Raw genomic sequence first — 15,789 nt, forward strand, 5'->3', positions numbered from 1 at the left:
TGGGAGCGGGGAAGAGGAGGCTTGGCTAGCAAAGGTCGTCTAGTTATATAGATGAAACCTCACAGACAGCAGAATCTCAGTTAAAGGTATCAGACTCTCAGTTCATCTTTCCTTGATCCAGACATGGGAGGGCTCAGAGAAAGCTTCGCTGCATCAGCGCAGATTTTCTCTGCAGAAGAAAATCTTTCCCACAAAAGACAGCTTTGTAGGGCTACTTGTGTTTGCAGGCCCTCTCCATAGCTTTCTCAAAAATACACCAAATTAGTATATTTTATTTTTGTTTCCTTCACTATATGCTAACATATACATTTCAAGACTATCAACAGTAGCTATCATTTACCTCAAAATATTGGTAAAAATCATCAGGGAATCTGAAAGTCCAAGCCAGATGCTTGGGGAAAATTTGTATGTGTTTCTATACTTTTAAAAGTTAACATATTTGATGCTTCATCATCTGCCTTATTTCTTGCCACCCATTTAAAGAAAAGGAAGAACAAAAACCAGAAGGCCAAGACTTAATACTTTTCATTCTTAATGGGAAATTAAAGAAATTCCAAAGAGCATTGCTTTTCAGCCATTTGCACCCAATTTTTCATTTTTAATACAATTATTTAAGAAGAAAGTAATTTCAAATTGTTCTATTGCACTTTAGAATGTTTAGCTTTGCTATAAAGCTATGTAAAGGGTAAGAACACAGATTCCAGGGCCAGATCTTGTAGACTCAAAATCTGGTTTCTTCCATTTATTTGCAATATGCTATCTCTTGCCTCACTTTATCATCTATTACAGGGGTAAACAAACTTTTTATGTAAAAGGCATCAGACGGTTTATGTTTTAGGCTTTACAGGCCACATGTATTCTCTGTTGCTCCTCCTCCTTTTTAACAACCTTTTTTTTTTTCATACTTTAAGTTCTAGGGTACATGTGCACAACGTGCAGGTTTGTTACATATGTATACTTGTGCCATGTTGGTGTGCTGCACCCACAGAGTCTCACTCTGTTGCCCAGGCTGGAGTACAGTAGCACAGTCTTGGCTCACTGCAACCTCTGCCTCTTGGGTTCAAGTGATTCTCATGCCTCAGCCTCCCAAGTAGCTGGGAGCACAGGCACATGCCACCACACCTGGCTAATTTTTGTATTTTTAGTGGAGACGAGGTTTCCCCATGTTGGCCAGGCTGGTCTCAAACTCCTGTCCTCTAGTAATCCGCCTGCTTTGGCCTCCCAAAGGCCAATTACCTGCTGGGATTACAGGCAAGAGCCACCATGCCTGGCCTAACAACTCTTTAAAAATGTAAAATAAACATTAAAGGCAGTACAAAAATGGGTTAGCAGTTTACTGACACCTGATCTATATATAGAGATGATATTTACCTCACAAGGTTCTTATGACAATTAAATGAATATATGTAAAGTGCTTATGAAGGGTGGGCACACTGTAAAAGCTATAAGATGTTTATCATTACTACTACATTTCTAATCAAGTTTTATTTTCAATGTATCTAGTATCCCTGGATGACTTTTAGCATTACTTGGTGATTTAAAATTTGGAGACGGATTTTATGTCTTTCTTGGTTTATTCTAAATTGCCAGAAAAGCAGTTTAACATGGTATGCCGACGAAGCTTCTAAATCTGGTGTTGAAATCAAGTGATTGGAAGAAAGAGCCATAAAGGTTCTGAGGCAGGCAAAGTTGAGCAGGAGCATCCATACGGAGAAAGATGAAAATGTAATAACTAAGTAACCTAAAACATTCAATTAAACACAATAACCATTTCTTAATCACTATAGTATTTCTTTCTAGTCACAGACATACACAAACCTATTTATTTAGGTGACCATGTAATACCAGTCATTTATTTTTATGAACAAAGGGAATAATCAGAAAGCAGAAAATAAGTACAAACTCGGTTAAGATGCAATAGTATTTTAATGCACCAGAGTTATAAGCAAGATGAATTTGCCTTAAGTATTGCAACTGACCGAATGTTTGTGTTCTCCCAAAATTTCTGTGTCGAAATTCTAACCCCTATGTGATGATATGTGATGATATTAGGAGGTGGGGTCTTTGGGAGGAGCCATGTGAAGATGTAATGGGATTCATGCTCTTATCAAACAGACTCCAGAGAGTTCTCTTGCCCTCCTTTTGCCATGTGAGGATACAAGAAGAAGATGGCAGTCTGCAACCAAGACGGCTCTCACCAGAACCCAACCATGCTGGCAATCTGATCTCAGACTTCCAGCTCCAGAGCTGTAAGAAATAAATTTCTGTTGTTTATAAGCCACCCAGTCTACGGTACTTTGTTATAGCAACCTGAAATGACTAAGACAAGTATTATCAAGAGTAACTGCACATATTTATGAAAATCATACATGATATAAAAAATTACAAAGAAAAAATATCTTAAACAACCAGGAGACAATTTGTAACTTTTTCGCAGAGAGCTTAGAAATAAAAAACAAACATATAAAACCCAGCCCTTTTGTGACTTACAAAGCACAGGCTGAACAGGGCCATATACAAATATTTAAATGCAAAGCACACAAGAGAATAAGTTTCAAACATTTTACAAGGTGTTATATTCAAATACAGAGCTTAATGAATTAAACTCTGTAACACAGTGATGTCTAGACATGAAAAACAACTTGCTTCAGCTTTAATAAAATACATTTTAATTGTATAATATGCTAAATACAAATGCAATAATCTCAGCTTATTCACACTTATATGGCATCCTGTGACTACACTGTTGCCCAACTTATTTCTACATAATCTTTACATGAAAATATGGAGTAGGGATGGATGTTTATAGACTAAAAACTAGATTTTGGAGATCATGAAAACAAAGAAAAAGGGTACTTCTTCTTCTAAATATTTGCATAGGTATGAGCTACTGTAGTTTGTGGAATACCAAATAATTTGTTAAAATAGTTTTAAGGACTTTTACCAAAGTCATTTATGTCCAGAGTTTAAAATTTGAGTAGAGCTAATAGCTTTTTTTTTTTTAAAAAAAGAAAACAAAAAAAAGCCAAAGAGTAGTCTCTAGTCTCTGACCTTCCCTCTACCATCCCTGTCCTGGTTGCTGTCCCAAGAAAGAGCCTTTTCTATCATTTTAGTTGTTATTCTGGTAGATATATCTGTATTTCTAATATCTACCATACTCGAATCATCGCTCTTAAACAGACTGCTTGGTACTGAATCCTAGTACCAGACTTACTAGCTCTTTGAACTTTGGCAAATTACATAACATTTTAAGGCCTCAGTTTACTGATCTATAAAATAGAAATAATAACACCTACCACATAGGCTTATTGGGAGGATTAAATGATGAAAATTCTGTATGTGTAATACCTGCTTATAATATAATGATCGTATAGTAGTGACTCTTACTAATTTTATTACTACCTTATGATAAGTGAGCGAGGATTTGAATTCTCAATCAGTTCTTTCTCCATCCTAAAATAGTTTTATCAGTTTTTTAAAAATAGCATATCAGTTTTTTAAAAAATTACATTCATTGTTTCCATCATTATGTACCTTCCATATCTGCAGCAACTTTAGATTAATAAGATTTTCATTTTGTATCCTCTAAAACAATGTACAAGAGAGATGGTAAACTACCTAAGATGCTACGCCATTGGAATTTTCTGGATAACTTTCCATTTGCCAAATGCCAAATCATTGGTATTTCTGGACTATGAGAAACTGGAATATAAAACTTTTATTGTAGCTTTATATGCTTTTATTAAAATCTCTGTGAAACATATACCACTACTGCAGTTACTATAACATCTTTTTTTTTTTTTTTTTTTTTTTTTTTTTTTTTTTTTTTTTTTTTGAGACGGAGTCTTGCTCTGCCGCCCAGGCTGGAGTGCAGTGACTGGATCTCAGCTCACTGCAAGCTCCGCCTCCCGGGTTCACGCCATTCTCCCGCCTCAGTCTCCCGAGTAGCTGGGACTACAGGCGCCCGCCACCTCGCCCGGCTAGTTTTTTGTATATTTTAGTAGAGACGGGGTTTCACCATGTTAGCCAGAATAGTCTCGATCTCCTGATCGTGATCCGCCCGTCTCGGCCTCCCAAAGTGCTGGGATTACAGGCTTGAGCCACCGCGCCCGGCTATAACATCTTTATTACTTATTTTTGCCTTCTATTTTCAAAGCTAAGGACATTTGAGATGGTATATATTATATATTACAGTTTTTCTTTATATGCAATGTTTATCAGGATCAACAACATTGCTCTATATACTGTTGCTCAGTGATTAAAATGAAGGTTTCTATTTAGAGTTCACAATTATATGTGGTCTCTAATTTGTAAGAAATAATAATTCGTGTGTCTGAGATATGTCTAAAATTATAAAGAACATTTATGTAGCAGTTTATGTCCATGAAAAAGTTAAAAGTCACAATTTATTTTAACAAAGTGCTATGGCAAATTGGAGGCATTTAAAAGGGAAAAACAAGATGTCAGTTATGATTACTGAACAATCAAACATTAATTTACTTTATACCTCTTAATCTGAAGTTGCAATATTTTCATTCAGCCAATGAAATAAAATTAGATACTATCCATGAAAAGCTTCTCAAATTATCCCTTAATGAATTTTAAGTTATCTGAAGATAAGGATATGTCTTATTTACCCCGTATCATCATTGCCTAGGACTATGCCTGACTAGTTGGTGTAGAGATGTTCAACATACACTGAATAAATAAATTCAGCTTAACTTAGTCTCAGATGGTTTACAAATGCTTGACAGTATGACACCAAATACCATACTAATACAGCATTATTCTTTTCAGCATAAACAAAGCACACTAGTTGGTACATTACATTTTACATTTTATTGACGGTGACACATAGTAAAAATTGAATATATATTAATTACCCATGGTCCCTTGTAAATATTTAAAGTTCTTTTTCACAAGCACAATTCATACTGCAAAGTCATAAACTAAATTTTTAAAAAAGACAATTAAAAAATAAAATACACTGAACATATAAATTATGATGGGCTTGTAACTCTGACTTTTAGACATTCTACATACAATCAAATGTAGACCTTCACTAAGAAGTTGATAATTTTAGGGAGCCCTTTTGAGGCAATATTCAGTTTTTAAATAATTAATGGCCGAATTAGCATACCTGAAGTCCTATGTTCTTAAAAAGGTCATTCAGAGTCCATAAATGCAAGCAGAAAATTATATTTTTTGATGCATAAACATCTTTTACAAAACGTAAAGTATTCTGTTTGCCTTAGATAGATTCCTTGAATTGAAAATTGCAGAGGTTTCCAACTATTATCTTTTCATGTCTTCACAGTCTGGATCTGATCTGATAACAAGAAACAAAAATTATTAATCTCTATAGGGCAAAATATATTTTCTAAAGTAATCTAAGTCAAATCTATACAACATGTTGGAAGCTTATGTATACATTTGCTTTTGTTATTATTATTTTTTAGAGATAGGATCTTGCTATGTGGCCCAGGCTGTACTGGAACTTCTGGGCACAAGTGGTCCTCCCACCTGAACCTCTCTAGTAGTTGGGACTACAAGTGTGCACCAGGTCCAGCTACATCTACTTTTTTAAAAGCACAATTCATTCTACAGTTATTATTTTTATTAAAGTTGTACATTTGCATAGAGTCAACTAGTTCTATGAGATTTCTAAGCAAAACAGCAGTACTTTGCTTCATCTCCATTCCTCCCTTTCAGGGGTAACTACTTATAACTCCTTTTTAGATGAATACTTACAATACCTCTAAACAATATACTTTTATTACTTCTTCAAATATCAGTTCCTTCAATGTAATATGAGACATCAGCTCTCTCACACTCCCATGCTGCTTCTAGGCAACCCTTATAATACCCCCATTCTCCTAATACACTAATATAGTCACTGTCAATATGATGACTATGTAAATGCTATTCACAGCTAAGACAGGTGGTATACTTACTTTTCCTTTCCTCTTCTATATTTTATCCCTCTAGAGTGAATAATTGTCTTTCCCACTCCCATCCAACTCATCTATTTAATTGTTGTATGTACTTAACTCTAATTCAACTGCATCACTCCCAGAGTTTAAACCTTTATTACTATGAAGTACATTAAATAGTCCATCAACTTTGACTTCTTGAATAACTCTTCCTCAGAGTCTTATTAAAAAAACTCTAGAATCTATACTCATTTTCTCTATGCCTGCCCCAGTCATTTTGTTACAATATCTTCTTTCATTATCATTCCAGGGTCTCCATTAATATCCTGGGGATTACTTCCCCTACTGTCTTGTGCTGGCTTTCCTGTGTCATGATCCCTTAATTTTCTCTTCGTGGTTTATTTCCTTTTCTTTTTTCTTTTTTTTTTTTTTTTTTTTGATGCTTGTACCAAGATTTTCCTGTTTTTGAAAAATATTATTCTCAGTGGATACCTTAGTAAAATGCATAGTAAGTAAATTCTTGAGATGCTGTATAGCTGAAGATGTCTTTATTCTACTGTCAAAATACACTCATACTGCCTGAGTACATAACTCTATTATTCCCTCCTTGGACTCTTCCAGGCATTTCCCAATTATCTTACAGCTTCCAAGTTGTTGCTGTTGATAAATCTGGTGTTACTCTGTTTTCTTATTCTTTTTTTCCTCAGGAAGCTTTTCATTTTTTTCACAGGAAGCTTGCAGAATCTTCCACTGTTTGAAGCACTGAATTTTAGTCATGATGCCTGCTGGTGTGGGAATATTTTTATCCGCTGTATTGAGCTCTTGAGAAGTCTGTCAACTGAAAACTCATTGATTTAGTTCTAGAAAATACTGTTCGAGGATTTGTTATCCTCCATTTTTTTCTGTTTTCTCTTTCTGAATTTCCGATTATTTGGATATTGGGCCTCCTGAACGTGACCCCTTTCTTTCCTTTCAAATTTTCTATTCTTTGTCTTTCTGCTCTACTTTCCAGGAGTTTGCCTCTATTTTATCATCTTTTTAAAATTAAATTTTTCATTTATACTATTATATTCTTATTTTCCAAGAACTCATTTTTTTGGTCTTTCTTTTCAAGTAGTTTCTTGCCTTTATTCATGAAAATAACACCTCTTAATCTCTTTGAGGATACTCTTTAACAGTTTTTTGAAATGTTCTCTCTATATAAATTCTACTTACTCGAACCCACTTTTATTGTTTGTGGACATTCCCATATTTTATAATGTTTTCATCCTCAAATGCCTGGTCGTCCTTTGCTATCTGCTCTTATGCATAAGTGAACACTAAAAAGTTGATTGGAATTTGCAAACGTGTGGAGCTTGTCAAATGTGGTCTTCCTTTAGTACATCTGGCCAAGCCATTTCCTTGGGATCTCCAATATTAATACCTTTAGATCTTTGCTCTTAGGCTGGTCTGATTCCCCAAAGATAACTCTTCCTATATCCTGCTTACTGTCATTGTTTTCTGGGAGAAATAGGAGAAGTAGAAGAGAGTTATAATATTCAGCATGAAAACTTTTTTTCCTCATTTTTCAATTCAGCACCACCAGACAGTTGTGCACCTAGGGTTTTCTAGTCCAGAGACACTGTCTTTGACTCTGCAGAAAATAAACCTTCAATTTTATCTCAAAGGGAAGATGTATAATCATATCTTTTCTTTTTATCCCACGTTCATCCTTATTTTCAATTTCCACCGATTTCTGAGGCTTTGCATTTGCAATGCAAATTAGGCTGCTTTTCAGTTTTCCCCACTGGTAGTTTAAGATTCAGCTTTCTCACGTCTGTTAAGTAATTCAACATTCATCAAATATTCAGCTTCCAAAATTTGGATGCCATTTTCACTACTTCCCTTCTTTTTGTCCATCTATATTATATCTTTTTTTAAAGTCTCTTTACTGTTAGAGTTGGGGAGGAGATGAAACTAAGTGTACTTGATCAATCCTCTTTCATTGGAATACTCCTGCATAGTTTGTAAGTCTAATATTAACATCTGGGAGCAGTAACTTTTTCCATGCAGACAAAGCAATAAAATGAATACATTTTATTAGTTATTTGGGAAGATTTCTTTTTAAAAGTACCCAATTTGAAAGTTTCAGGGCAAGAAAACTTACAGTTCTGCAATAGTTTCTGTTTATTCTCTGGCAGTTTAAAAAATACTTCCTAGTCTATTTAAGCATTCTTGTCTTTGGGTTGTTCTACATACACAATTATTGAGACCGTTTCCAAAGACAATAGAATCATGCCATTACATGTGCCATTTAATATTTCACCAAGAAGTTTCTAACCTTAAACTTTATTTAAAAATTTTTTTGAGACAGTCTTGCTCTGTCACCCAGGCTGGAGTGCAGCGGCATGATCTCGGCTCACTGCAACCTCCACCCCCGGAGTTTCTGCCTAAGCCTCCCTAGTAGCTGGGACTATAGGCATGCACCATCACACCCGATGAATTTTCTGTATTTTTAGTCGCAATAGTGTTTCACTATGTTGGCCAAACTGGTATCAAACTCCTGTCCTCAAGTGATCTGTCCACCTTGGCCTCCCAAAGTGCCGGGATTACTGGCATGAGCCACTGCTCTCGGCCCCAACCTTAAACTCTAAATAATAAGATTAAATTAGCCCCAAATGAACCAAAGGCCTTCGTGTCTATTATACTAGGAAATTCCAGAATTCTGGAAGCAAAATAAGATATAAGTTTAGAATACCTTTCACAGCTACATTCACATAAATGTCTTTAGCTAACACAAACTAATCTCCTATATTTACTGCTATTTATTTTTTAAAAATAGATTTTTATCTCTTTTCAAATCTAGAGACAGTTGGGAATATGACAATGTAAACTATTTGTTATTACACAGAAAATATAACCAAAGCGGCCAGGCGTGGTGGTTCATGCCTGTAATCCCACCACTTTTGGAGGTTGAGGCGATGGGTGGATCACCTGAGGTCAGGAGTTTGAGACCAGCCTGCCCAACATGGTGAAACCCCATCTCTACTAAAAATACAAAAAATTAGCTGGGCGTGGTGGTGGGCACCTGTAATCCCAGCTACTCGGGAGGCTGAGGCAGGAAAATTGCCTGAACCCGAGAGGCGGAGGTTGCAGTAAACCGAAATCGCACCACTGCACTCCAGCCTGGGTGTCAAGTGGGAAACTCCATCAAAAAAAAAAAAAAAAAAAAAAAAAAAAAAAAAAAAAGAAACAAAGAAAGAGAAAGAAAGAAAGCAAGAAAGAAAGGAAGGAAAGAAGGAAAGAAAGAAAAGAAAGACAGAAAGACAGAGAGACAGAAAGAAAGAAAGAAAGAAAGAAAGAAAGAAAGAAAGAAAGAAAGAAGGAAAGCAGGAAAGAAAATATAACCAAAGCATCTCCTATTTGAAACCAAATGATACACTCTTTTATCCTGTGGTTAGTTTCCTCCTTTTTAAAACAGAGTGTTTAGGTAAAAGGGTAAACTTAATATTTACAGGGTGCTTTCTTATGCTAGGTACTTAAACAGTATCTAATTTAATCTGTACAAAATTTAACACATTTTATTTTTCAATTTTACAGATTAAAAAAATCTTCACAAGGTAAGAGATTTCAGCTAACAGACAGAGAGGTAAATTAATAAGTAGTAGAATAAATTTGTTGTACTCAAAAGCCTAAGCTTTTTTTTTTTTTTTTTTTACTATCAGTCAATGCTTTCTATACAAAATAGAGGTACTACTGCTTACCTTGCAGAAAATTGTAAAGGGTACATAAAGTAATATGGAAAAACAAGGACACAAAAGTATTTCCAAAATGTGTCCTCTTTACAAAAACTTGGGCGGTAAGACAGATAATGATGGATCAGAAAAGTCAAAGAAACAAAAATTAGGTATCAAGACCAGACTTGGCAATTGGTATTGTGATGTTGGATTGCTACTGACACCTAGTGGCTAACTGCTAATGACAAAATAAAACCAGAAAAGAAGGGATGGAGAACCACACTTTAAAATCTAGAAGACTATCAACCTATTTTCAGTAAATACTGTGCTCTGAATTACATTATCACGAGTGACAGTAGGGTTTCCATCCATGCTGTATCTTCATTGTTAGCAATGGTAAGCACTCTGTAAAATATGAAATGAGGCTGAAAACATACTCCTGGTATCTTCTCTGGAATATTCCTCTGTAGCCTGTTTCTGGTGGAAATCCATCCCATTGCCTTGAACACTTCATTACTGCAGTCTAAGAAACTAAGTTGCTGGGTTCACAGAAAAATCCCGCTAGTTCTTCTGAGAACCACGAGAGGTTCCTGATTAAGTGTCACTAATTGTAAAATATGACTTGAATGTTCCTTGCAGTTTAATGATGTTATAACTACATAAACATAAAAGACACAGAAATACAATAATAGTCTGTCTAGTTAACTAAACCACCATATTTTACCAACAACACATACAGATATTTATGAAATGCACATTTCATACTTTGAACGAAATTAATACTATGATGTATGAGCAGGCAGGCTACTCTTAGATCTACCATGATATGTGATATATCCCTGCTATTGTTTGCAACATGCAGAAGATTTAAAAAAAATCAGACACAACTGGCATTAAAAGGTTTGTGTAGAAGAATTTGTAACTATGAGACTATAGCTAGAATTTATAATATCCTGTTATTCACTCTTGTTCAGGGCAGAGACATTCCCCACAGAAATGATCTTTAGTTGTTATGCTCAGAACTGCAATTTCTGACTTGGCCATTGGGATCCTGCAATAAGAACCTATGAGCTTGGTTTCATTCACATCTATCTACTGCTCTGTGTGCTTCAAGCCATTCTTTTGGCTGAGAGACCATTAGGGTAAATGATATATGTTAATTTATTACCTAATATAGTAAGCCTGTACCAATCTATAACTATTTTGATTAATAGCAACCAGAACTGCAAATATACAAAATATCAATAAAAGATCAGCATCTGTAATACTAAATATGAGTACTACAAGTTGTGTATACATGTGATATACAAATGGAGCTATATCTGTAGTACAGCATGATTCTTTTTTTTTTTTTTTTTTCTTGAGACGGACTCTTGCTCTGCTGCCAGGCTGGAGTACAGTGGTGCAATCTTGACTCACTACAACTTTTGCCTCCTGGGTTCAAATGATTCTCCTGCCTCAGCCTCCAGAGTAGCTGGGATTACAGGTGTGCACCACCACATCCAGCTAATTTTTCTATTTTTAGTAGAGACAGAGTTTCGCCATGTTGGCCTCGATCTCCTGACCTCATGATCTACCCGCCTCAGCCTCCCAAAGTGTTGGGATTACCGGCTTGAGTCACCGTGCCTGGCCAGCATGATTCTTAAAAGAAACATGTCATTCAGACTTATTTTTAGTTATTGACAGTAGGGCCTAACATTTGTCCCAAAATTTAAATGTGCTTCTATTACTAGATCTGACAGAAACTTGTTGTCATAGTTTAAATTATTTTCTATATGTGTCAAATATATTGACTGTAAAGATTCAAACACTTTATGTAAAAATATTCTTTAGCAATATGCTATAGAAATAAATGGAACAAGGTATTGGATACTTACTGTATTATTTTTTCTGATAGCAGAAATAAATGGAAAGAGGAAAAAAGGCAATGATATAATAAAATAAAATATAAAAAAAAGATAAAAATATGAATAAAAAGGAAACAAAGGCTGAAGACACACAGTATTTTGTGATGTACCTTGAAGCCAGTCTACACCTTCTTGCAATCCTTCTCCTTTTATGGCATCACTAGCACTGAAATAAAATCCATAGAAACATAGCCATCTCATTACATCATAACACTGTAAGAATAAAGGATTACAATTTTGCCATATGAAGAATTAATATATTATAATAACATACATCTGAGCAAAGCTGGTTAAGCACTGAAATTGAAAATAAACCAGAAAATAAAAGTCTGAGTGCTCAGAAACAAGATGTGTTTATAATTTATAAACAGATTTTGAAAACCATATTGCAGAAAAGTTATTTTATCCTAGGACTAGTTCTTACACTGACATTAAAAAAACAAATACTTTTGAATTATTTTTCCAGTGGTAGAAAAGTTTTGTACAGTCCACTATCCTATTTTGCTCAGTTCCAATGGTTCCATCTCATTATTAGAAATGCTTGACTTGGGTTATAATACAGCCATATTATGGTGTGCCTTTCTTTGAAATGGAATTTGATATCTTTAGGATAAAAACTCATAATTATAGCTTTGGTAGGCTGGTAGAGTAAAACAGAAACTTGGTAGATCTCAATCATTTTCTTATTAGCTGAGGGAGCTTGGCCAGGTCCTTCAACTCTTCTGCCCTCAGTTTCAGCATCTGTAAAGTGCGGAATAGTACCACTGACCTCATATGGTAATTGTGAGAATTAAACACTTGAAGTATGTAGATAAAACACCTAAAACAGGGTGCTTCCATTGTCTTTCCATTTTTGAGAGACTAAACTTAAATTGTGATTGTGAGATTTTATGTATAATCATAATTAAGTATATAAGTTAAAATAAAATGCAGAGGATTTTTAGAGTATTAATCTTTTTTCAAAGGTACAGTTATTGATCTAGGCATTTATTTCCAAAATATAATTGTATAATAGCAATTAATATATATAATTAGATTTTCTGAATGATTAGGGTTCCTTTTAGTATGCTGAAGCATAGCTTTAAAAAGTATAGTGAAGTACCTAAAAGAATTAACTTAATTCTAATCAAAATAAAAATTATCTCCCAGAAATTACTTGTTAGACTAAGAATATGGCTTATCATAGAATTATTATAAAATACAAAGGAAGAAACAAACAACATGAAATACACAATTATTCAAAGCAAATTACTGATTATCCATGTGTAAGAGTAAGACATCAGTAACTGAAACACTTAAATCAAGAAAGAGAAATATATTAATTTCATCATACACCTATAGTTCCAAACAATTAATACAACAAAACCCTTCCCCTCTGGTGTAGGTGTCATTATTCTACGAAAAACTGCATCTTTTCGTAACAAATGTTTGAATTCTATCTTTCCTCTCAAATAAGGAAGAATAAAGCAAAAATCTGGGCCCTGTGTGATATGACCCCTGGTTATTTCTCAGTGGCCTCATTTCCTACAAGTTCCCCTTAGATTGCTCTGCTCTAACCAGCCTGGACTTCCTGCTGCTCCTGGAACACAACAGGTACATTCTCATCCAAGAAGAGGCTTTTTCTTGCTGGCCTCTCTGTCTGGACAATTATTCCTCCAAATCTTTCCACGAATTGCTCCCTAACTTCAAATAGGTCTCAGAGAGGGAGCAACTCCCATTATTCTTTCTCTTTTTATCATACTTTATTTTTTCTCATCCTCCCAGCTGACATTTTATACATTTAGTTGCTTCTTATTTGTCTCCCCCACAAGATGGTAAACAAGTATACACACATACAACACACACACACACAATCATGATGCCAGGGATTGAGTCGAAGAACACATCTGAAGAAAAATAACGCAATCAGACCCTGAAAATCAGAGGTGACTATATGTTTACTACAATAGTCAAACATAAAACATAAAATTTTTCTTTAATTTATCAGACTATACTTCTCCAGGATCTTCTCTTTATTGCTCAGTAAATTTACTTGTACCCAAGGCAGGAGACAGACAATATTTTGTCTCTGTATCACTGAGCATTACTTTTGTATTTAAAATAGAAAAAGGATAAATATATTTTCAATTTTATACATGCTTTTAAAAATATTGCCAAGAATAAAGAACAAAACGAATAAATGAGATATTAACTTGAACCTAGTGAGAAGAGGTCCAATTTGAATTAAGGAGAAGTCACAATTATATACATGTTTAAAAGAAACATTTTGCTTTCTTCTATAAGTTATCTAGAAAATCTAGCAACTGGCACTATAACATCCTACATCCTTATAAGCATCAGGATATTACTTTTTTCTCACAGAGAAATACTGAGATGTCACAATTGAATAAATAAATCTGTTAAAATTTAATGGTTAATTATTTTAAGTAGAAAAGAGGGTTATTTACTAATTAAATCCATGTTTTTAAATGTGCACTTTCTATCAAGCAGTCACAATACTTAATACAACACAGAAATTAAAAATTATTCTACTTTAGAAGTAATCATCTTAGGTATGATTTAGAGAAATATAAAGGCTCTAGCTCAAGATGTTTCTTTATCCAAAATCCCACCATTCTTTACCTACCAAATACCACAGGACCTCAAATTCCAACTCAAGAATCATTTATTAGACACTGACTTTTTTCTGATCCTAGAGTAATGAAAGTTTTACTTGGGATATGCAGGGTTTAGCTCCTGGGAAGAGGTGCTGGAGGCTTTGAATACTGGAAAGTTTCAAGAGCTTTCCTAAGGTCTTTACATTACTCTTTCAGCACCAAAACTAGTTCCTAAAGTTGTTTTCTGAACTCTATTACCTCCTTGCTTCATATTCTAGTTCACCTTCTTGTGGAAGTGCATCTCTCTGCTTCTGTTTCCAATCTTTTCCCATAGATGCCTTCTTATAAAAAGGAGGAAACTCTGGCATGGAAAGGACCTCTTACAGCAGAGAGGTAGGCGGGTGGGTAGAAGGGAGTTTAATATGGTAGTGGTAGGCACAAAAATACTATCTAATGTACAATCTCTGTTTATCCTTATTAAAATATTTTGGTAGAAAGGCACAAAGGAGTTAAATAAGAAACTGTTTTCCAAATAAACAATGCATACAATTTCAACATTAATTACGTAAGAGTTCAACCTTATTAGGATGTCTACATAAAATTAAAATTTCCATTTCCATTAATTCATTTTAACAAATATGTATCGTGTACCTATTACATACCAGGTACTATGACTATTGTAGGGGTTATTAAAGTGAAGAAAACTGACAAAACCCCAGCTGTCAGGGAGCTAACACACCTGTATGGGCAGACAGACTACAAACAAACAAACAAAAAGCAGTCACATGGTAATAGTGACTCTAGCAAACCAGGAAAATTATTTTGGAAAATGATTCAAAGGATGGGGACACAAGTGCATATGCTCTGAGATGGGACTGTGCTTGGCTGACTCCATGTGCAGAAGGAAATCAGTGTGGCTGAAGTTCAGTAAATAAGTGAGATTTTAAGTTATATTCCATTATAAGAGTTGTTTATATTTTCCTATCCCCACAAAAATTTGAAAAAGATTTTTAACAGTAACATATTTGTAAAAAGCTACAAGGCCACAATTCTATAAAACAAAATCCTTAGCTTATATCCCGCCATGTTTGATCACTTATTTTTAAAAAATGAGGTCAGAAGAAACAACTCTGAAGCTTGTATGTTTTTCAGAAAGCAAAGTGAAAAGTAAATACAAAACTTTACCAAATATGCCAGGGTTTATCTTTGATGTTCTCTAAACACAGCAACTGAGACACTTTTACAGATGTCACTGCATCTCTAAGATCCATTTTATTTGCAAAGAATAAGATTGGAATTCGACGGTGTTTGATATCTAAAAGAGAAAATACGACTATCATCACACTGCCAGCTTTTTAGGTCATTTTGTAGCAAATCTTTAGTACTGAAACCCATGAAATTGCTTTTTAATCAATTTTTTTCATATCACACATACAGAAACATTTAAAGACACACACTGTCGCACTGTTAGGTGTGTTATTTGAGCACTAAGAAAACTTAAAAAATACTTCCTAAGACCATCTGCCCTCTGGTTAGGAGCTTTACCCAAAGATGGGTGAGCTGGGACTGGGAGCTCAATAAGCATTACAGAGAAGTACCTACAAAAAAGCATTAAATATTTTGTTTGTTTCCTTTT

General features: G+C 34.6%; 1 protein-coding gene across 3 annotated transcripts in view; it reads right to left on the reverse strand.

Annotated features, from left to right (window-relative positions):
- Nucleotides 1-1,774: 1,774 nt before the first annotated feature.
- ARL6 (ADP ribosylation factor like GTPase 6) overlaps nucleotides 1,775-15,789 on the reverse strand; it is a 38,352-nt gene continuing 24,337 nt past the window's right edge. For 2 of the 3 annotated variants that reach the window (XM_050778967.1, XM_050778966.1), the window contains exons 6-8: nucleotides 15,339-15,468; nucleotides 11,667-11,722; nucleotides 4,829-5,329 (exon numbers count right to left, since the gene is read on the reverse strand). In XM_050778967.1, coding sequence (XP_050634924.1) covers nucleotides 5,304-5,329; nucleotides 11,667-11,722; nucleotides 15,339-15,468 — 212 coding nt within the window. In that variant the 3' untranslated portion in view covers nucleotides 4,829-5,303. Of the gene's footprint in view, nucleotides 2,248-4,828; nucleotides 5,330-11,666; nucleotides 11,723-15,338; nucleotides 15,469-15,789 lie in introns of those variants that run through there. The other variant, XR_007723230.1, reaches the window with a different exon arrangement.

The sequence above is a fragment of the Macaca thibetana genome, chromosome 2, assembly GCF_024542745.1.
Source record: "Macaca thibetana thibetana isolate TM-01 chromosome 2, ASM2454274v1, whole genome shotgun sequence".
Classification (NCBI taxonomy): Eukaryota; Metazoa; Chordata; class Mammalia; order Primates; family Cercopithecidae; genus Macaca; species Macaca thibetana.